The sequence below is a fragment of the Suncus etruscus genome, chromosome 7 (assembly GCF_024139225.1).
Source record: "Suncus etruscus isolate mSunEtr1 chromosome 7, mSunEtr1.pri.cur, whole genome shotgun sequence".
Lineage (NCBI taxonomy): Eukaryota > Metazoa > Chordata > Mammalia > Eulipotyphla > Soricidae > Suncus > Suncus etruscus.
The window spans coordinates 22,770,117-22,793,506 of record NC_064854.1 but is presented as its reverse complement, the minus strand read 5'-3'; the positions used below and the strand labels follow the sequence as shown (position 1 = coordinate 22,793,506).

General features: G+C 40.5%; 1 protein-coding gene across 1 annotated transcript in view; it reads left to right on the top strand.

Annotated features, from left to right (window-relative positions):
* The window catches only part of CUBN (cubilin), a 253,967-nt gene that overhangs the window by 130,451 nt on the left and 100,126 nt on the right, over positions 1-23,390 (top strand). Inside the window, exons 32-36 of the mRNA XM_049777740.1 lie at positions 9,868-10,027; positions 13,421-13,534; positions 16,041-16,154; positions 18,160-18,288; positions 19,144-19,276. Of these exons, the coding sequence (XP_049633697.1) occupies positions 9,868-10,027; positions 13,421-13,534; positions 16,041-16,154; positions 18,160-18,288; positions 19,144-19,276 (650 nt within the window). The remainder of the gene's footprint in view (positions 1-9,867; positions 10,028-13,420; positions 13,535-16,040; positions 16,155-18,159; positions 18,289-19,143; positions 19,277-23,390) is intronic.

The window sequence follows — 23,390 nt, the reverse complement described above, 5'->3', positions numbered from 1 at the left end:
GAGTGTGGGACCCCTTAGCTGGGCATGTTCTGTGGGGTCAGGGCGCAAATGTTTCCATTATGTTCCTTTTCCCAGAAGTCTGAGTATTCCAGTGACCTGAGTGTGACAGTTTAATTGCTTAATTAGAGTTTCTCTCCTGGGCCTCAAATTCATGCGACTCCATGAGCTTTTATTGATCCACGAGAGATTCGGGTTGTAGCTCAGTGTGGGAGCTGGAGATAAAGTCAATGCAGCTGCCCTGGGAGACTGTGACCTCTGATTCCTGCTTCCTCTGTGCTCAGCACAATGGAATGTCTCTGCCTTGTGAGAATTAAGCAGACCCCAGGTCAGACTCTGCCTCTCTCTCATCTGGAGGATAAATCCACCAGGCTCACAGACCCTTGGACAATAAAAGGGCACCTGATGAGGAGCTGTTTTCTTTTTGAAGCTTTTTGTGCTGATAAAAGAGAAAGACAAGTGTCTAAAAGGAATCTGATGAAAACCAGGACCCCTGCCCTCCATTTCCAGGCTGCTGTATCTTGTTCAAGTTAAGGACAATAAGGCCCAGTATGGCAAGCTCTGAGTTTAGCGTTTCCATGTCTGTTTTTTTTTTTTTTGAAGTTACTTGTCATGATGTATTTCCTTCAAAAACATTGATCCTTTCCAAAAACAGAACAGAGAGGCACCTTGAAGAGAAACTCGGCGATTTAATGGGACTGTGGAAATGATTCTTTAAATCTTTAGTTGGCTTTGCAAATGAATCTCTGACCTCTGTTAGTCACTCCCTCTCTCGCCTCCCTCTTCTCTCTACAGAAAGTTTGACTTCCATCCCATACAGGAGAATGAACGAACTTGAGCCTTTGCTAACCTGCTTAGTGGTCTTGCTGCATTCTGGTGCTAAATGAACCCCCCCCCCCAAGTGATGCCACTGGCATCGCTTCTGGCAAGCAAAGTACGATAGAATTCAAGCCCCGGTTCTCAATCTGTGTTCTGTTTGCTTCTGTTTACCCGTCAGCCCCAAAGTTCCATAAATGCCTGTTTCTGTGTGAAAATGAAAGGAGATTCTCAGTTTGCTTTCCACAGCAGCATTTTCAGGCGTTTCTGAGTCACAGTTCACAACCCCCCACAGATTTTTCAGTTCAGAGCGTCCTCTCAAGTTTGAAGGCCAAGTGCACTAGGGGTAGAACAAAAGCCTAGAAAGGGCAGTCAGGGCTTGAGAAGCAGATTGTGCAATGAACGGAGGTGAAGGTGGGGATAGAGGGAGGTGACGGGGGCCAGGGGGCTCATCTCTAAGAGGATAGCTGGCAGAGATCTCTGGTGGAGCCAACAAATGCTTCCTCCCTCCCTGACCCCAGAAAACCTGCCCCAATGACTCATATGTTCACTTCCTTCCTCACTTGTGTTTATGGCTTCATCAGTCTGGATCATTTCCTCAGGGATCCTCCTTCCAATGACTTAACTGCTTAGTCTGTCCTGGAGCAGCTCAGTGTTGGAAATGGGGATTCCAGTTGTTTCTACCATGGTTGACTTCCTGCACGAACAGATGTCACACTCCCCACCCTCTGAAGCAGCAATATGGTACTCTCTTATGTTAGAGACCCCACTTGTCCCCCTAAATAGAGAGTCTCCTGATAAGCTTCCAGGCAGGCCATATAGCAAGAGACACATATTCCCTGCAGGAGTTAAAAATAAAGAGAAAAGACTTGGTGGAAAGCCAATCACACTAGGGGGAAAGGTGAGAAAAGAGACCGATGGAGACAAGAGCATTGGGCAGTGTTTAGCACAGCCAAGGTGAGGACTAGATTGATATTCAACCTTCAGAAGAGAATGATGTGGAGAAAACAGGACTATAAATTTGAGATTTGCATATCATTCCTGGACACAGCTGTGGAATTGGCTAGGCTAGAAATCTCGAACATGTAGGCTGGAATGTGGGACAGATGCCAACCACCCCTAAACCTACAAGAGTCCACTAAGGTGGCATTCATGCATGTCTTGAGAAAGGACCTGGTGCTTCTGAGCTGTATCCCAAGCTCCTTGGGTTCACTTTCTGGGTGACTGGAGGCATCTGGGCTCACTCAGCTTCTCTTAGTGACTAACATGTGGCTTGTTCTCTGGTTGGTCCGGTGGTAATTGAGCCAACATCAGTCAGATGGGATTTGGGAAAAAGTCCCCTGTTACTCAATGTGACTAGTACAGGCTTAGATCTTCTACTGCAAAATGGGGTTGTTAAGAAACCCAACTACAATCTATTATGTTTGTAAACATAGTGCTTAAGCATATATATTAAGAAAAAAAAGGACAAAACCTTGCAAACATAGCTCATATATTCTTTATCTCAGGGTCTGGTACCTATCTGTGTTAAATGTCACTCCTAATTTCTTATTACCATTTCTTCTGCTTCTATTACTCCTAATATGATTTTCAAGTGATTAAATTACCTTTTTAAAGTCTGTGAACCTTAGATACACAGATTCATAACTCTCAGTTATGTATGACAAAACTTAAACCCTCAGTTCATTTCTAAATGTCACTCTTCGTTCACCAAATATTTGTTTCTCTTGAAATATTTTTGGGGGTCACACAGGTGGGGCTTATTCCCTCTCCAGTGCTTGAAAGTTGTTCTTGTCACAGTGCTAGGAGATCACACCCTACCTGAGGCATGTGCTAAAGCATTTTCAGCATTCTCCTTACCCTTGAAATATTTTTTGAAATTCAAATATATTTTACAATATTTTTTACACATTCTTCCATATATCATCATCTTAGTACATTTCACTCCCCATGTGTTTCGGGGAGAAGAATTCAAAAATGAATTCAGAAGGGGGAAAAAAAAAGGAACCTTGCAAACAAAATGAAAACCAGCATCTTCTCCGATGTTTTTTAGGTGTCTGTAATGTTCAGTTCTGAAGAAAAAAAACGCAATGCTGTCAAGCTCTGGGGACTGTAAAATGAAACGTATGCTTTGCAATTGATGTCATTTTTCATACTCTGGTGGGGAATCACGTGAACCAACCCTTACATTGAGCTGCTTTCTTTTCTCCCTGAGCTAGATGAACTTTAGTATTAGGAGAAGATGGGAGGCGCATTGGAATAGACTCTTCCAGTCTCTGAGGGACTCCATTCCATTTTCTAGAAATAAAAATGCAGGCATGACAGGAGGAGCTAAAAGCTCATTTCCCCCCTCTTGTGCTTTGGGCTGGGCATGGTGACTGTTTCTGTAGGCGGATCACGAGTCATTCAGTCAACCGGGAGTCGAAGGCCCAGCACTTCTGCTCTCTCTGCAGTGGGATCAACACTTGCTTTCCATTTCATAAGTCAAGCACCCTGCTACAGACCTTCTTATTTTAGAATGCAGCATTAAAAATGTCTGGAAATCCTCAGCTCTCGTTTTTATGCATATGTGAGCAACCTAGAGAGGAAAGGCTCATGCCACAGTGAGCTGGAGACAGCTGGGAAGTAGACAAGTTCAGGCTGTTGTTGATATGATGGTCTTTAGACAGGTGAGGTACTACATCAAGGCACAACAAGGAAACCCCTGGGTGAGGAAGGGATCCAAGTGGTCATAGATGAGTTTTAAGGGTTGGATTTGGGTCAGAAAGAATAAATATAAGGTATCAAATGGCTGGGTGATTGGGTAGATCTCCTGGCTTTTTCTTAGGCTAGAATAGGAGGTGAGGAAGGAATAAATTAGGAGTGCAGAGAACTTCATTTTAGATTTGAACTGTCATTGGAGATTTGCGTTGAGAGCTTGACTAAAGGTCTACAGTGTGCAGTGGTAAAAACTGACTTGCTTACAAATGTTGATCTGAATGAAGGAGCCATATTTTCCTGGAGATATTTCTGTCTGGCAACAAAAGGCCAGATTAACTAGCATTAATGGCCACCTGATTTAGCCTCTACACTACTGTTACTTGAGTAGCCTGTTGTTCAATTCTTCCTTTGTGACCATATGTCATTGGCAAAAATCCCTCACCATTTTACAGATCCTTGTTATTTAAAACTTTTAGATGCATCACTCAATTTCAAATATGCAGGAAAAAAAGAGAACTAAGAAGCTAACGCTGAGTATAATAAAGTCAAGTCGCCATTTTTCTTATTTCCTACTTAAGCATATACTTATAAACTCATGCATAAATATGGAGAGTTCATATAACATCACACTTCATTTTACATTCTGCTTATTCCACTTTACTTTATTTAATAGCATTTCTTCCCCCAAATACTTAATTTGTTTGTATAAGCAATTCTATTGGTTTAGTAAAATTCAGTTAAACCTTGCTTTATTGTCTACCACTCATAATACTTTTTATTAGAATAATGCAACAAAGAGCATCTTTATTAGGAATTTGAATCTTCATTTTCTATTTCCTTTCTATAGAGGAGGGGTGGGGAGTTTTTATTTCTGCTGAGGACTATTGGACATTTATGACATCATTCATAAATATCCAGTGTGGAGCAGACAAGGCAGAAGATGAAAAGCACTCATGTCTGAGCCCTTATGTACTATATGAACAGACACGGGATTTCATAAGCCCCAGATAACCTGTGGGCTGAACATTCCCCACATCTCTGGTATAGATCATCTAAAATAGAAAACTGCCTTGCAACATTTTAATTATATGGGAAAGTACAGAAGATAGATTGCATGTGGGATATCTATAATTAATAAACCATCCTACTGTCCAGACTTACTAAATATTCATGTTTTGCCATATTTAATTCAAGTTCCTTCCTGCCCACAAAGAAATGAATTGCTAAAGAGACAACGAAGTTTCAGTTGTAGCTGTGCTGTCAGATTTTCATTTCTATGTGTAGAGAAACCTTATGAGAATTTGGGCTTAGTTATATTTTTTATTTATGTGAATGCATCCACATATAGTATATAATACTATTTTTATGTTTTATTTAATTTTCCTTTTTTAACTGAATCACTATCAGATACAGTTACACAGTTGCTCATGACTCAGTGGATGAATGTTCCAATATTCATCCCTTCACCACTGCACATTTCCTGCCACCAATGTCCCCAGTTTCCCTCCTGCCCCATGTTAATGTTTTAAAAGCTTCATGTGGTATTACCCAATAAGTCTTAACTTTCTCTTTTTAGAATTCAGTTTGCTTTTCACATTGAGCATTTTTCTACAGAGTGCTACACTCAGATCTAAGACATTCATTTAGCCCCCATACAACATTCCATTTTATGACTCGACCACGAGTCATTTACCCATTCCTCTACTAATGAACGTTGCTTTCAATATTTTGCTACCACAGCCCTGTGAAAATGAACATTCTAATAATATTTCTGAATGTAACCATGCAAGAATTTCTCAAGGGTGGACATCTCGAAATGCAAGTGCTAGCTTTTTTACATTTTTCTCTATACTGCTAAATTCCACACCAAAAAATGATGAGAATTTCTGTAATGGAGCAAACTAACTTCACCTGCATGGTGAAATATATTTGTCAAATTTTCAATATGTTATCTTGGAGGTGAGGAGGAGAAATGATCAATTGCCATTTTACGTAATTATTTTTTAAACACAATGGTTACAAGGTTGTTTATAATACAGTTGGATTGTTTTTATTTTTTCACAATTGCAAGGTTGTCTATGATTGAGTTTCAGTCATACTATGCCCAACACCTTTCACCAGTGCACAGTGTACATTTCCCACCACCACGTCCTCAGTTTCCCTACTTCTCCCCCCAACACTTGCTCTGGGGCAGACAATTTCCTTCTCTCTCTTTTTCTCTTTCTCCTTTTTTCTCTTTTGTCACTTTTAAAATGAAAAAGAGAAATGGGAAAGTATATCTTGTATTCTCTTTTATAGGAGTGACAGCCCATCCCATCACTTGGCTGTACTCTCTGTTTCAAGAGCTATTTGGGGGGGGCATCTCAAATTCGCTGGGAAGGGCTACCTCAGGACATGACTCACTGGGGCTGGGTCAGAAATTTTCTACCACCCTCTACCCTGTTGTCCCCTAAGAGTCTCTCTCCTCTTTCAGCTCCTTTTTTCACCCCAACCACAAGAAAAACCTCCACCCTGGGATTTTGTTAGTTTTGCTTCCACCATTTTCTTCATTTCTTCACTAATAGAGGAACTGTACTTCCATATCATTTGAATAGCAGAGAATCTTCTAAGTACTTTGGATGGCAGTTTCTAGCCTAAGCTCCCATCTATTGGGGCCCATTTCATTCAGATGAGCTGTCTGAGCTTAGTGGACACCTCCACCCTGTTTCACAACAAACTGAATGGCAGAGAGGAGAGCAACTTGTCCAGAGTCATAGAAAATCCTATGTCCCCATCAGCATCATTCTTGGAGAATCTATAGATGTGCTCTGCTAGGAAAGACTACTTTTATTATCTCTCCAAATAAATAAAGGAAAATTTGCCATCAGCTTTTCAATATAGCGTGGATGATGAAATACTTTTGTCATCAGCAAAGATATGTAAATACAAAAGTTCCACTATGCTGGATTTCTTTGTGCCTCAAACAGCCTGAACAGGAATAATCAGAGGTTCTATAATGATCCAACAGAGGTGAGACTCTGTCCAAAATGGAATTCCTCTTTTAGATAACTTTATGCTGCTTTGGACTGCTTTGGACTCCAATTAATTTTGAAAAAGGACCCAAATTTTAAAAATGACAGCATGGAAGACTTAAGCTCATCCATTTTGATTCTTACTTCCAGTTGGAAGGACATTGAGGGCACTGGGCAGGGAAGTCCCCCATGGCACCCTGCTCTGCCCTGTGTCCCAGATTCTCTGGGCATAAGTAGCCCTGCTTTTGCAAAGCCCTAATTTCTCTTAAAGTGCTGGCAAAGGCAAACATGGTCCCTGGGAAGGCTCTAGAATCTTCATTCATGGCTTGGTCTTATCTGGATTTGTGTATTCTTGTTTCTTAAAAAATATTTTTTAAATTGAATCACAAAGAATTCCAAAGTGACGAAGTTATTCATGAGTGAGTCTCAGGCATATGATGTTCCAACACCCTTTCACAATGTTTCAATATCCTTTCACCAGTATCTACTACTCTCCACCAGTGTCTCCAATTTTACTTGCCTCAATGGCGGACACTTCCTCATGGTTGTGTAGTGTTCCCTTCCCTGACTTATCCTCCACCCTCATGGCAGGCTCCCTTCAAGACCAATGCTTTTGCTCTTTTTCTACTGCCTTTGAACATTTCACCTTCATTCCCTAGGAACTTTTTTAGAGCTTGCATATGAAAGAGATCATTCCTAGTCTGTTCCTCTTCCTCTGATTTCACTCATTGTTAACCTCCAGATACATCCTGGAAAGAATCAACAAGCTCAAGAGGCCTCTTCATTGCTTTTTGGATTTGCAGTGCAGAAAGCCTGCCCAGCAGGCAGCTCTAGAGGGCCCCTTTCCACAATGCACAGCCTCTTACCCATTTCTGGGTCTGTTCTCTCATTCTGCTCTTCACTCTAAGAGGGAGGGAAGCACTTTCCTAACTCTGGGAGGCTTCAACCTTAGTTCTTGGTCTCAGAAGCTTGCTTGGGGATAGTGTTGAGGTCTTTGTAAAGAGATCAATGAGTAGGTTTCTCTGTATAATTAGATGATAATGATCTATTTGTGTGTCCTGATATATCTGTTTACAGGAACTCTTAGTTGGAAAAAGTGTGGCCACTTTATCTTTATAGATTTCATTTCCAAATTTTATCTTGCTAGTGTCATTGAAAAATGAGTGAGTGGAGATGGAGAGTTCTATTTGTTTTAATACGTTTTTATGATTTTTAATCACCTAGCAATTGTTTGGAAAGTCAGTTTGTAGGCCTAGAACACTTTCAGTAGACTTAAATAAGAATATCTCTAAGCAATATGAATGTTATACAGTCAATAGTAATATAATTTGTTAGCTCCATCTTGAGAACTAAGAAAGAGAAAAAGCTTGTGGATAATTTTCTTAATTTTCCCAGGTTTCTTGCTTTTCTTTTGCTTGAAGTAGTTCTCTTATAACTTTTTAAATTAAAACTTAAATTGATTTGATCTTACAAGAATCGAGTACACTTTCAAATAAATGAATTGCCATTCCAAATGGTTTTTAAAAAGTAGATTGCCTTTTGGATCAACTGTAGTCGAACATTTTCAGAAAATGGCAATTAGATACACATAGTTTAGTATATATCACACACATTAGAAAGAAAAGCAACAGACTGTCAGAGAATTTGGAGAGAAGTTCAATTTCTGCCTTTGCTTCTTACTGTCGGAAGTCGATTTTCTTCTTTATTTTTTTAAATTTAACGTTTACATTTTCAACACATATCCAGTAAATAAAATTATAACACTATCTTCGATGCCACATTTAAAGATAAATGAAACACTAAATTACATTTCCTTAGATATTTAAAATGCTTCTAAACTAGTATAAATTTTTCACTTGAATACTTCTTTGTTGTGTTCTATTTTATATATATATATTTTTGGAGAGTGGCACCCAATGTATTCAAAGCTGATTTTCTCTGCACTTAGAGATCACTCCTAATAGACTCAGGGGACCATTCAAATCCAAACGAGACGGTTAAAATTCCTGTTGCTGTCTGATCTGTGTGGTATATGAATTAAACTGAGAATAGCTTCCCAATCAGACTTATGTGCTAAGGAGAACGCTGGCTACAATCAGCACTAGGTATTTTAAGTAATTTGTGTGATGCCTTCTTCTATTAAAATAATAAACTTTTTAGATTCCCCCCCCAGACTTCTTTTTATGACATAAATGACTATGTATTTAGAATAAACCAGACATTTTCTAACTTCTTCACATTTTAATCCTATGCTGGTGGTTAGCCAGTTGAGGCCTTGACCCTGCTTACTCGATCATTTGCATTAGATAAACTGAGTTTTTATTTTGAATTTTTAAATCTCTCTGCCTACTTGAATATAACCGGTGGCCTCTCAGGAAACAAGTGACTTGGACTGATATCGTAGGCCTTTTGTCACCGATTGTTCTCATCTCCAAAACAGAGGGATTTGGGGAGGACAAAATGGGATAGAGCATGTGAAGGACTGAATTCAGTTCCTGGCACATAATAAGCATTTGATGAATGGTTGCTATTTTTTTTTTCTCCTTCAAAGGAAAGGAATTCATTTTCCTTTAGTCTATACAGAAGAGTGTGAAAAAAAATTTTATACCAGAGTGCCAAAAAAAAAAAAAAGAAAGAAAGAGCACATTTTAATCTCATCAGCCAAGGTGGTAATTTGAAGTGCACAAAAATGTGGATGTGTTTGGGTAATGTGAAATATGTTCTGGTGGTATGTATGGAAGGTCATACCTTTTAGCACAGACATTGGGCATTGCACTGACACAGAGCCATACATATGTATATGTAAATGTGTATCTATCTAATTTCTGAATTATGTATATACCTAATTTGTATCTGTATTTCTAGCATTGATTTATAAGTTTTTAGACATTTGAGGAGTCCTTTCTCACACTACATATTCATAACTAATGAGCTGTGCCTGCAAAAAGGAACACATTCAAATGTGGAGTGTCTGAAAATGAATGGCGACACATCCTTATTTTTCACCTATTTCTCATCAATACATGCTCACCCCAAACATGTGGAATACAAGTACAGGTGGTGGAGGCAGAGCAGGAGAAAAGTTGTGAATGGGGTATCTTTGATTAAAGATACCCAGAGAGACATGGATATGTTGACATAGATACTCTGACCAAAAAATCTCTCAGTGTCCCAGCAGATGACCAAAGAATTGGGCATCTGCAGGTATCTGTGTGACATAGCAACAAAGCCCAAGGGCCACCAAATGAGTCATGTGTTTTTAGGTCCACAGAGTGCACCTGGCCCATGGAACATGAGCCTTCCAGCTGGGAATGTCACCATCTTCTTCTTGTCTTTCCTGCAGGCCTATGATGGTTTGAGTTCTGCAACCACCCGTCTTGTCAGTGTGTGCGGGAGACAGCCACTGAACAACCCCATCTTCTCTTCTGGAAACAGCCTCTTTGTGAGATTTCAGTCTGGTCCTTCCAGAGAGAGCCGGGGCTTCCGAGCTCAATTCATGGAAGGCAAGTATTCTGGGGATCTCCCCAAAGCATAAGATCTGCTATTTCTCAGGGTCCTTCTTGATGTCATCATGAAATACATCCATCTTTCAGACACTGGTCCCCTCTGTTTTTTACCATGTGATAACTTAAACTGAAATAATGAAAAATGACTTATAATCACATCCCCTATAGAAGCTTCACCTTCATCTTACAATCTTTAAGTCCTTCCTAGTTTTCTTTAAGTAGTTCTCTCAATAGGTTTCCAGATTAAATGGTCCTTTTAAGGTCCTTTAAAACAAGGGAGAGTATAAAACAAGGTCTTATTCAAGTTATTTTTTTTAACTTTTTTTTTTATTTAAACACCTTGATTACATACATGATTGTGTTTGGGTTTCAGTCATAAAAGGAACACCACCCATCACCAGTGCAACATTCCCATCACCCAAGTCCCAAATCTCCCTCCTCCCCACCCAACCCCTGCCTGTACTCTAAACAGGCTCTACATTTCCCTCATACATTCATACATTCTCAATATTAGGACAGTTCAAAATGTAGTTATTTCTCTAACTAAACTCATCACTCTTTGTGGTGAGCTTCCTGAGGTGAGCTGGAACTTCCAGCTCCTTTCTCTTTTGTGTCTGAAATTTATTATTGCAAGAATGTCTTTCATTTTTCTTAAAACCCATAGATGAGTGAGACCATTCTGCGTTTTTCTCTCTCTCTCTGACTTATTTCACTCAGCATAATAGATTCTGTGTACATCCATGTATAGGAAAATTTCATGACTTCATCCCTCCTGACAGCTGCATAATATTCCATTGTGTATATGTACCACAGTTTCTTTAGCCATTCGTCTGTTGAAGGGCATCTTGGTTGTTTCCAGAGTCTTGCTATGGTAAATAGTGCTGCAATGAATATAGGTGTAAGGAAGGGATTTTTGTATTGTATTTTTGTGTTCTTAGGGTATATTCCTAGGAGTGGTATAGCTGGATCATACGGGAGCTCGATTTCCAGTTTTTGGAGGAATCTCCATATTGCTTTCCATAAAGGTTGAACTAGACGGCATTCCCACCAGCAGTGGATAAGGGTTCCTTTCTCTCCACATCCCCGCCAGCACTGTTTGTTCTCATTCTTTGTGATGTGTGCCATTCTCTGTGGTGTGAGGTGGTATCTCATTGTTGTTTTGATTTGCATCTCCCTGATGATTAGTGATGTGGAGCATTTCTTCATGTGTCTTTTGGCCATGTGTATTTCTTCTTTGTCAAAGTATCTGTTCATTTCTTCTCCCCATTTTTTGATGGGATTAGATGTTTTTTTCTTGTAAATTTCTGTCAGTGCCTTGTATATTTTGGAGATTAGCCCCTTGTCTGATGGGTATTGGGTGAATAGATTCTCCTACTCAGTGGGTGGCTCTTGTATCCTGGGCACTATTTCCTTTGAGGTGCAGAAGCTTCTCAACTTAATATATTCCCATCTGTTAATCTCTGTTTTCACTTGCTTGGAGAGTGCAGTTTCCTCCTTGAGGATGCCTGAAGTCTCAATGTCCTGGAGAGTTTTGCCTATGTGTTGTTCTATATATCTTATGGTTTGGGGTCGGATATCGAGGTCTTTAATCCATTTGGATTTTACCTTCGTACATGATGTTAGCTGGGGGTCTAAGTTCAATTTTTTGCAAGTGGCTAGCCAGTTGTGCCAACACCACTTGTTGAAGAGGCTTTCCTTGCTCCATTTAGAATTACTTTCCCCAACTTTAAACTTTACTACAAAGCAATAGTTATCAAAACAGCATGGTATTGGAATAAGGACAGACCCTCAGATCAGTGGAATAGGCTTGAATACTCAGAAAATGTTCCCCAGACATACAATCACCTAATTTTTGATAAAGGAGCAGGAAATTATTCAAGTTATTTTAACTCAGTTTTCCTCAGATTTGAGTCTGAGAGTAGACACCACATTCTACATTACAAAACTGCGGTATAAGGAAGAGTCCCTCATTTCTGAATCCTGCTTATTTCCATGTGGGGCTTAGGGTTGTGTCCTTTAATTTTGCTCTTCCTTCACCATTTCTCAGTTTATCTCCCTAGGCCTTCCTGCTGTGACCTTTCTTTGGTTCAATCCCAGAGACCTACTCTTTATTCCTCTTGTCAGAGTTGGAGCCCAGTTGGTTGGCATCAACCTATGTCTGGTATTTATTCAGGTGAAGCCCTCATTTCTGACGAGGTCGGTCCCAGTGGTCCTCAAACTATGGCCCGCGGGCCACATATTGTATTTGTATCTGTTTTGTTTCTTCATTGCAAAATAAGATAGATGCAGTGTGCATAAGACTTCGTTCATAAGTTTTGTTTTTACTATAGTCAGACCCTCCAATGGTCTGAGGGACAGTGAACTGGCCCCCTGTTTAAAAAGTTTGAGGACCCCTGGAACTTTAGTCATTCTCTCTACTTCAATGAACTCACTCACGCTCTGCAGTAATGGCCTCAGCCCAGTGGTCATTTCTGAATTCAGGTCCTTGAAAGATACAGTAGACTTTGGAGTGAGATAGATGGCCTAAATCCACTCTGTGCCATAGTTTCAAAGAAAGAATACTCCCGGAAAATGTTTGTTCTTTTAATGAATCATCTATTATTTGCTTTATAAAAAGTCCTGCTATGTCTTATCTGAACCTTTTTTTGCAGCCTTCTTAATCTCATCTGCTTTTACCCAGAATTCTTCAAAGTCAGACTTCTCAGCACTGCTCTTACAACGCCCTCCCTCTGGGCCACTCTTCACTCCCAATCTGCTTCTTAGTTTCCTCCTCCAGGTGCTTTTTCCACTATCCAGCAGGTCACAGACTTTCATTCTTTGGGCTCCCATTGATCTGAGAACTTTACTAATGAGACATAGTTATCCTTTTAAAGACTTACTTTTGTTTGTTTTGTCTTTGGACATCACTCAGTGGTACTTAGGGCTGACTCCTGGTTCTGTACTCAGAAATTAGTCCTGAAGGAACCAGGGGAGCAGATGGGATGCTGGGATTGGACCCAAGTGGGCTGCATACAAGACATGCGCACTACCTGTTGTACTATTTTTCCAACCCCCCAAATAAGTTGCTCTTGCAAGAATTTCTCCAATACCTGTCGCTTAGAAATAGACAGAAGACATGAATCAATGCCAGAATTATGCTTGAAGAGCTCAGGGAGTTTACAGTCATTGACTCTGGTGTCTATGCCACTTTATTTCCTGTCATTGAAGAGGATTGTGACCAGCGTCCAATGTATTACCATAGTCTCTGGCAGCTCTCTTGGCAAACAACTTCCTTGACGTGACTTTCAAAAACAAGGTCAAATTATTCATATTTCCACTCACCCCAGAATTGTTTTGTAGCATCCAGAGAAATCAAGAATCTTTGACATGCCTGTGTGTTCACATTCTCAGCTTGCGGCGGCTACATCCTTACCAGTTCTGAGGATACAATTGCTTCGCCAATGTACCCTCACAAATACCTAAACAATGAGAACTGCAGCTGGACCATTCAAGCTGAGCCTCCTTGTAAGTCACAAAAACAATCAAATTTAGGTATCCAGGCTGGTGTGTGTGTGTGTGTGTGTGTGTGTGTGTGTGTGTGTGTGTGTGTAAGTCAATCAGTGACTAATGCTCAGGTGCTGGTCATGGATGACCTTCCTCCTTTATTTTTGAAAGTCCCATTCCTGATACGTTTGAGAATATCTCTTTCCTACTCTGACAAGGAAGCAGCTTTACCTTTTCATTTTTGTTTTTGTTTTTTTTTGGGTCACACCTAGTGATGCTCAGGGGTTACTTCTGGCTATGTGCTCAGAAATCACTCCTGGCTTGGGGGACCATATGGGACACCGGGGGATCGAACCACGGTCTGTCTTAGGCTAGCAGGCAAAGCAGATGCCTTACCGCTTGTGCCACTGCTCCAGCCCAGCCTTTTCAATTGTTGATTTGGGTACCAAACCCAAGAGTGCTCAAGGACTACTCCTGATTAGGTGCTTTGGTTACTTAGGTTTTCAGGGAACCAAGCAGTGCTGGGCTTCAAATCCAGGTCTCTGGCATGCAGACCCTTTTGTTCATCCTTCTGGCCCATTCCTATTTATTTTTGATTTAAAAAATTGTTTTTAATGGTTCAAGATCTATCAAAAAACCCTGTAATGTTATAGGCTTCTGAGGTTGAGGATGAAAAAAGATAAAATAATAACTTGCTTTTGACACGTATCTAGAGTATTGTGGGTGCGCAAGGCAGTGGCTGGATGAATACATGAATACTAAGAAGCAGAGACTGGAGAATTAGAAGCGTGTAGCTTGAGAGTGCAATGCCAGGAGCCTATTGATCTTCAATCAAAGTGAAAGCTAATTAAAAGCCCGTCTCTTTTCTGCAATGCATATATCAAAAAGCCCAGCTCAGACATAGGTGAAATGCTAACGTGCTTACTGGGTTTTCTCTTTAGAATTCTAGAATCTTAGTTATGACCTAGCAACAACCAGATGGTGAGGATGACTGTCCAAATTTTAGAGAGGAAATGGGAATGAGTCCCCAGGACTTAATCAAATTGGCCCTAATAAGGGGAGGGTTTTGTGTGTGTGTGTGTGTGTGTGTGTGTGTGTGTGTGTGTGTGTGTGTGTGTGAGAAGTGGTGGTAATTGTGGGATTCTGAGGAGCCCTATCATTATCTACAGGTTTTCGGAGGGAAAATGGGATTTCAGACATCATGTGGAAAAAGACATTAAGTTCTTGACTCTGTTCTATAATTCATGACCTGGGAGAATAGGCATGTAATAGGCAAGTCACTTAGGCTAATGAAACCCATTAGTGAATCATATTTTTTACTTTATTTAGAGAAAATGCATCACATAGTTGACATAGCTGAACATAATACATTTGTTTCCAGATAAGTGAAAGTTATTACTTAAAAAAAATAGAAAGAAAAAAGAAAAAGGAACAGAAAACATTAAAGAAAGAAAGGAAAAATAAGTAAAGTAGCAAGTACATTTGTGAAAATTATTGTATTTCCAATGAAGTCATTAATACAATGGCAGAAGCTTAGTACGCTCTTATTGTTAGCTGTTCATTCTGTTATCTTGGAGTGTTTCTTTAGGGATGACAGCATCAAACAAATAAATTTGTTCAGAACCCACTATCGTTAAAAGAAAATAAAAGAAAATCTTTAAAAGATTTTTTAAAAATATTTAAATTTTTAAAAAAATCTTTAAAAAGCATCTTGGCTTTGGTGTTCACTAATGTTTATTCGAGGGATGTTGAGGGTTAACAAAAGGACAGAAGACCATGAGAGGTTGATTTTCTTTCTTCTCAGCCATTGCAGAGGGAAAGTGGGGAATGCCAGAGAGGAAGCTACAACCAGCTAGGGACTGAGCAAGCTTCAGCCAAGAGTTGTGTCTTTTGATCCTGAGGAGAATCTTGAATTATCTAGAAAGCAGTTCAGTAAAAATTCTCATTTGTCCAAGGGCCACTGCAGGAACAGTCCTGTTCTTAAGATAGCTGAAAAGAGCAACAGTTGGAAAACAAACCCAGGCTCTCACACACTGAACTTTTGCAAGTGATTCAAAAATATTTTTTTTTTTATAAATGACTCAGGATCTCGAGAGACTCACTTGGGGACTTAAATAAAGCAGAAAGTCAGGTCTGGGTGCCAGGGAGACAGGAGTGGCTGTTTACCCACTCAGAGGGGAAGACCATCACAAAGAGAAACAGGCTGATAATGCAGTGCCTGAAGACTGTGTGCTCCAACAGGACACTCCCTGAGGGAGTGAACTACACTCCCTACACTCCCTGAACCTCCCCAGAACCCTCCAGTTGGCCAGCATGGCTGACTCTAAGGGATCTTCCCTCCAGCCTCTTCCTCTCTAGAGGAAACTTTTCAACCATTTTGCTTTCCTTCCTCACCCACCCAATCCCAGTGTGAGTCTTGAGTCAATGCACTGCTTGGGGATCCTCAAATGAAATAGTCTGGAGCTCTCTCAATTCTTCTTCCATGCAGATCTAACTATAGTACCTGACCTCACTTTGTGTCTTTCAGTCAACCACATCACTTTGTCTTTTACTCACTTCAAACTCCCCGGTGAAGTCAACTCCGCATGTTCAGACTTCGTGGAGGTGTGGGATGGAGACCAGAGTGATGCAGCACTTCGAGGTACTTTCACACCTTCTTACTGGCATCTGTGGCCTTGGCTGTGCTTTTTTCATGGTCTCACGTAGGTAGGTGCTGTCATTTGAGGCTCAACTATTGGCCACCAAAAACACAGAGCCAAGGCAACCAAGTCAGAGTCATCAGACGGTGAACATGGAGGATTGAAGGTGAGGTTTGAGGAGTGTCCCTCATTCACAGTCAAGGACTTTTGTTTAATTCAGGGAAGACTGTTCTCTTACTGAACACAGAGTTTTGGGAGCACTGAAGGAGAATGGGGACAATGCTGAGCCAGCCAGATCAGCCAAATCAATGGTGACCATCAATGGGCTGATAGGAGGGTGATATTATAGTCACATCACTCTTAAATCTAAAATCTAAACGATTTTACTTTCTTTTCCTTCATTCCTTCCTCCCCTCCTTCCTTTTTCCTTCCCTACTTCCTTCTTTCTTTCCATTTTTCCTTCCTTTCTTCTTTCTTTTCATCTTTACTTCCTTCCTTCCTTCTTTCCATCTTTCCATCTTTCCTTCCTTCCTTCCTTCCTTCCTTCCTTCCTTCCTTCCTTCCTTCCTTCCTTCCTTCCTTCCTTCCTTTCTTTCTTCCTTCCTTCCTTCCTTCCTTTCTTTCTTTCTTTCTTTCTTTCTTTCTTTCTTTCTTTCTTTCTTTCTTTCTTTCTTTCTTTCTTTCTTTCTTTCTTTCTTTCTTTCTTTCTTTCTTTCTTTCTTTCTTTCTTTCTTTCTTTCTTTCTTTCTTTCTTTCTTTCTTTCTTTCTTTCTTTCTCTCTTTCTTTCTCTTTCTTTCTTTCTGCCTCCATGCTCAGGAATTACTCCTGAAGTTGTTTGAGAGACTATATGCATTGGACTATTTGTATTGGACCTACATTGGCCATATGCAAGGCAACTGCCCTTTCTATTCACTCTATTATTTCTAAAGCACCAGGGACATATTTTATGTGTGTAAAAGTTTTATGCCAAAGAAAAATGCAACGTATTTCAGTATCAGGAGGCATTCATTGAGAAAATTTTAATTAATATAGCCACAGTTTGAACACTTGATAGAAGGGAAGGAAGAAAAAAAACATGAAGTAAAAGGGGGAAATAAGAGAAAACTATAATTTTGTTTTACATCCCAATAAAATAAAAAAAAAAAACTACTGGTTACTGTTTTCAGAAATGGTCTCTAATGAAACAATAAGTCTACTTCAACTTTCCAGATGGATTGATTTCTGTCGGAACTCTGTCACATAATTCTGTCTCCACCCATAGGACAGATTTCCTCAGAAAAGGGATTGCCTATGTCTTGGCTCTGTTCCCAGTATAGAACAGTCGCTGAGACAGCAGTGGGAAGTAAACTCTTCCTTGTGGATATGTCTGCTTGCTTTCAGCCAGTATTTCACAAAGGATAGGGCATAACATTATATTGTTCTGTTATAACACATACATATTATTATGTGTAATGTGTCAACATATACTGGCATGGGCACTGGCCTTGTGCTTAGTATTAGTCTAAAACCTTTATAGTCATCACCCTCATGCCTACATAATATAGGTTTGTTTCTAATCAACACTCTCATTAATCAAATGGGGAAACAGTCAGAGTTGAGCCCAGGTATTCTAGCTCTATTCCTCACCTCTTTGCTATTCCATGCCCATGGTTCTATTAGTGTAGGGCATCCTGTGCTGGAGATTTTAACATGTTCTAGTTGGAGTCACTGCAACTCTTTTTTATTCCTTATCTTCCCCTAATACTCTTTATCCTGCTTACAAAAGATTCTTTGCTTGGATTTCTTGTTTTATTCATTCTTGGGCATAGAGTCAAATGTGGATTCTGCTTTAAGTGGTTCACCAACTAGATATTTATTTGGTTGGCGCGCGCGCGCGCATGCGTGTGTGTGTGTGTGTGTGTGTGTGTGTGTGTGTGTGTGTGTGTGTGTGGTTCTACTAACTTCATGCTTTCTAGGAACCACAATGGATTCTATGTAATGGTTCATCTCCCATCTTCATTATTTAGGTCGCTACTGTGGGGATTCTATGCCCCACCCCATCACTTCCTTCAGCAATGCCCTGACACTGAAGTTTATCTCTGATAATAGTGTGACGTCTGAAGGCTTCCAAGCTACATACACACCATCATCATCAGGTAAGATGCCTTAGCCAATGGTGCTATTAGGACACGGGGATTGTAGTAAAAAGCCATGTTTTGTTCTTTGGGCTTCTTTTACCTTTGGGCTTGGGGACAGTTTCCTGATGTCACCTTGGCATCTTTCCTTCTCTTCTTGTCAACACATCTTTATAGATCACATCTTCATCATTGAGAGACTCTCGGGTTGTTTCCAGACTGGGCTTTTATGTTGACTAATATTTCTAATCATAAATGCAGATGTGAGAATTGGTTAGAATGAGTGGGCAAGTTGCTTAGTTGTGTCTTGTCACCAAACTCGTTCACACTAGTTGGGGTGGTCTGGGACAACACAGTATCTGGTGGCAGCACTTATGAGTAGATTGTGGTTGTTCTCCAGTTCCCCTGGCCAAGGTGGCACTGGTGTTGGAAGAGAGATCACCCATGGGAAGGAGGCAAAGGAGGAACCATCTAGTTCTAAGACCCTGAGTGAAGAGAGTGCTTCCAATCAGCTGTCAGCTTCCTTATTATCATTCACTTAACAGGTTTTGGTCCCCTTAAGATTGAGAGGAAGGGCGCCTTACTCTTCTGCTGAGCATTAAAAGCTGAAATACTACCTCATGTTTTTCTCCAGAGCTGAAACTCATCCTTGATGCTCAGAGACTGTATAAGGAATATAATATTGTATTATAGTTCACACGAGGAAAAGGTTATTAGCAAAGAAACTCTAGGGACTCCCTCCATCTGTATAGGACCCCAAGTCTTTTTCTGATTAGACTGGATGTGGGTCTTTACCAGTGTGAAGTGGATGTCAGCATGCTTGGATGCTGTGTTTGACCTTTGCTCTACCACTCACTTTCCCTTTCCCTTCTTTAGCCTGCGGTGGAAGCTTGTACATGGCAGAAGGCACCTTCGACAGCCCTGGCTATCCAGAAGTCTATCCCTTGAATGTGGAATGTGTCTGGAACATTGTCAGCTCCCCTGGCAACCAGCTCCAGCTGTCATTTCTGTAAATCTTTTTCTTTTTTTATGGCATATTGTTTTAGTGCAGTAAGTCTTCAGGAAGGAAGCATTATTACTAATAGGACAGAGCACTCATAGGACATGTGTCCAAGCAACTGGTAGAAAAGGCAATGGGAAGTGGAGGGAGTGTCTTAGCAAATTTCCTATTTGAGTCATAGCTTTGGTTAGAAATAGCATCCGAATGACCCCCAGAATGGTCCTAGAGCCCCGCCTGGCATACCAGAAGCATATGCCAGAGCTCTGGGTCCAGTCATGGGTAGAATGTTCACTTTCAGAGTACTGTAATTCTATCTTTTGTTTTAAATTAATGCACTGTGATTTACAAAGTTATTCACAGTTGAACTTTATGCATCCCTTATTCCAGAAAGACTCCCTCCTCCTTTACATACCATTCTGTTCATTGAAGACAGATCATAGGAAGCCAGCAGGCCACTGTCAAGCTTTTCAAGTTGCTTTCAGTCAGACAATGCCTCCCCAAGGCCCAGGTGATGTTGTTTAGAAGTTGAAAGGTCCCTCTGAGTGCCTCACATGAATATCTGAGTGTCATCATGGAGCAAAAATTTCCACATAGGAAGAAATTTGTGTCTTTTGTTGGGGACAGAGAAGGTTTATTACACCTGTGGTGCCCTGAGCCAGTTCAAGGTGTGTTCCTTAGAAGCCACTCTGAGCAGTTTGGGGGATCTGGATTCCAAAGCTCCACATGCAGAACATACACTCCAGCCCTTTGAGCTGTCTTCTTTTCAAATATTTTATTTTCTCTTGATATATTGATTCCTTTAGTCACCAACAGACTATTTTACTATTATTATTGTCTAGGTAATAGAGTTAAAATAACATTGAACTTTTTAGTATTGATGTACAAAGTCACTGCACACCTTCACCACTGAGGTGCTGAGCTAACTTTCTACCCTTTCCTGTGTCACCTCTGGTTCAGTCTTTCTTGCCCTATCACACTGTTTATTGGTGGACTATTTATTTTGGTGTACACTGCTCCCTCACTTGACCTCTACATGCTCCAGACCCTCCTCGTATGCTCCCACATTACTTCTAGTTCGCCTCGCAGTTTCCCCATTGCCACCTTCACCTGCTTCTCTAAGGTCTGAAATCCAGTGCTCAAGGTGCATTATCACTTGATACTTGATTTATTTATAGATAGACTACAGATAAATGAGAATTTGTCCTTCTGCCTCTGGCTTGTTTCTTCCATTCAACATGATGCCCTTCACTTCCGTTCAAGTTGCTACACAGTTCATGGCTTCAGTTTTGCTGGTGGTAGCATAATATTCCTTTGTGTAGATGTACCCATTCATCTGTTATCAACTGTGTATGAAGCCTTAGTATGTGCTAGGCAGGAAATGGTACATACATCTCCCTTGATAGGCTCTTTCCTTCAGATGATGGTGAATGAAACATGATCTTGGCTTTTAAGATATAGTTCAGGTCCTTTATACACTTTCCCAGATCTCATACTACCAAACAACTTTTTTCTTTAATATTTTCTCTATTGGTCTCTAACTACCATTATCAAACAGGTGCTCCCAAGTTGCTAGCTCCTGAGGGAGTTTAAAACTGACAGAATCCCAATTCTTGATGAATCTCTAATGAGTTAATTTCCAAGACGCTATTTATACAAAAGAACAAAAACCTTGGGGCCAGAGAGATGGCGCTAGAGGTAAGGTGTCTGCCTTGCAAACACTAGCCAAGGAAGGCCCGCGGTTCGATCCCCCAGCATCCCATATGGTCCCCCCAAGCCAGCGGTGATTTCTGAGCGCTTAGCCAGGAGTAACCTCTGAGCATCCAATGGGTGTGGCCAAAAAACAAAACAAACAAACAAACAAACAAAAAAAGAACAAAAACCAAAAATTTATTTAATCTATCTGGGTTCATCCTAACAAATTTAGGGGACACTGTCAGGATGAAGAATGTCCAATTTCATATTCACAGCACTGGATGATCATACTAGATGCTCAAAGAATATAAAGTTTTTTTCCATCGGCCATGTCTAAGGGGTCTGGTGGGGTCTGGTGTGGCAGTTCACAACTAACATTCAATGGAAGGCACAGGGTTCTACTTCTGAGAGATGAAAGAAAAATAGAAAAAAATCAAGTTCAAGGACCAGAGAGATAGAATCAGAGGTAAGGTACTTGCTTTCTATGTATCTAATTCCACTTTGATCCCTGGGACTGTATAAGAAACTCCAGCACTGCCTGCAGTGATCTCTGAGCACAGATTTTAGGTGTCAGCCCTGAGCAGTGCCAAATGTGGCCCCCCAAACAAATGTCACAATGAAAAGAAAATCAAGTTTTATCCAATTAACTGTTTCATGGCAAGTAAATCTTGGTAAGTTTAATCTTCTTAGCCTCTTCCTTTCTTACCCAAAGACATTCGTTGTGCTCGTATTGCTTACTTTTTTTTTTTAGCATTAGATTTGTAGAAAGCAAGATGTTCCTTTTCATGAAAATGCTGAGGAGAAAGGTTTAATGGCAAGGCCTGTGAGTTTATTTTTGCCCTGCCTAAACTATATCCAGATGAGAGATATATGAGAAGCATATGGAAGATATCAAGTTCTGGAACATGAGTTTTGGATGTGGACACTGTGGTGAAATTGAGTGGGGGAGAAAAACTGGGGAAGTTATGATTGACGCTGTCACCCCAAAATTGTATGTGTGTGTGTCAGGGGTGTGTGTGGGGAGGGAGAAAGAAAAAGGAGAGTGTCACTCTCTTTTTCCATAAAACATATATTTAAAGGAATTAATGGAAGGTATATTTTTTGCTTGCATAGTGCTTTTAGAAAGTGACTGATCCTGGTTCAAAAATCAAAATGAGATAATGAGAACCAGAGATGACTATTTTTATTCCACATCGTAATTTTACTGAGAGAATTTAGTTAGTGTTTGCAAAGAGGGTCGATTTATTTATAAAATGGAATGGCCTAAAACAGAGATGGCCAAAAGAAATGAAGCATTCTTAAACATTTAATACGATTCTTAAATACCCTTTCTACCATTACTTATAATTAAGTCTCTTTTTTAACTGTTTAGCACTAAATTATGTCCAGCTGATACCCAGTCCAAAAAGACCTGCATTTAGCCATCTGGTGGACCATTGGGCAATTATTTTTGTTTCTATTTTTTGGGGGAGAGGGAAGGGGACATGCCCAGTAGTGCTCAGTCAGGTATTACTCCTAGGATCACCCTTGGTAAGGATTTTGTGAGACCATATCCTGTCCTAGGGATTGAACAGAGGTCAGCTACATGCAAAGCAAGTGACTGACTTACCTGGGTGGGACCTTGCTGGGGTTCATATTCTGATGCCTTGGATTCTAAAAGGTCAGTTTTCCTGCCCAAAGAAACAATTTTCTGTGCCATGTACTGCTAGTGGAGCCATAAGATTTAGATTGGAAATCACCTGCTGAAGAAACTGATCTCTCTTTCTTTCCTTTCTGCTTTCTGTAAGATGAGGAAATCAATGTTAAGAGACTTCACATCACATATCATATTTTTAAGACTGGAACTTAATTTTTAGTACTAAGTGTGGCAGCAATCCCAAGAAGGAGTCAGATTAATTCTCTGACAGACACCATCACAGCTACACATTTTCTGTTAGAAAAAGTCAAAAGGCTGGGGCCGGGAAGGTGGCGCTACAGGTTAGGTGTCTGCCTTGCAAGCGGATGGACCGCGGTTCGATCCCCCGGTGTCCCATATGGTCCTCCCAAGCCAGGGGTGATTTCTGAGCACATAGCCAGGAGTAACCCCTGAGCGTCAAACGGGTGTGGCCCAAAAACCCAAAAAAAAAAAAAAAAGAAAAAGTCAAAAGGCCAAAATGAAGGGCCAAAAAGATAGCACAGGGGCTGGAGTGATAGGACAGCAGTAGGGTACTTGCTTTGCACTCGGCCGATCAGGGACATACCTGAGTTGGATTCTGGGCATCCCATATGGTCCCCTGAGCCTTCCAGGAGTGATTTATGAACCAGAACCAGGAATAATCCCTGAGAGTCACTGGGTGTGGCCAAAAAATTTATAATAAAAACAAAAAAACCCAAAGAGATAGTATAGAGGGTAAGGCACATGCTGTTAAGGCCAGGTCTATGGTTTGATCCT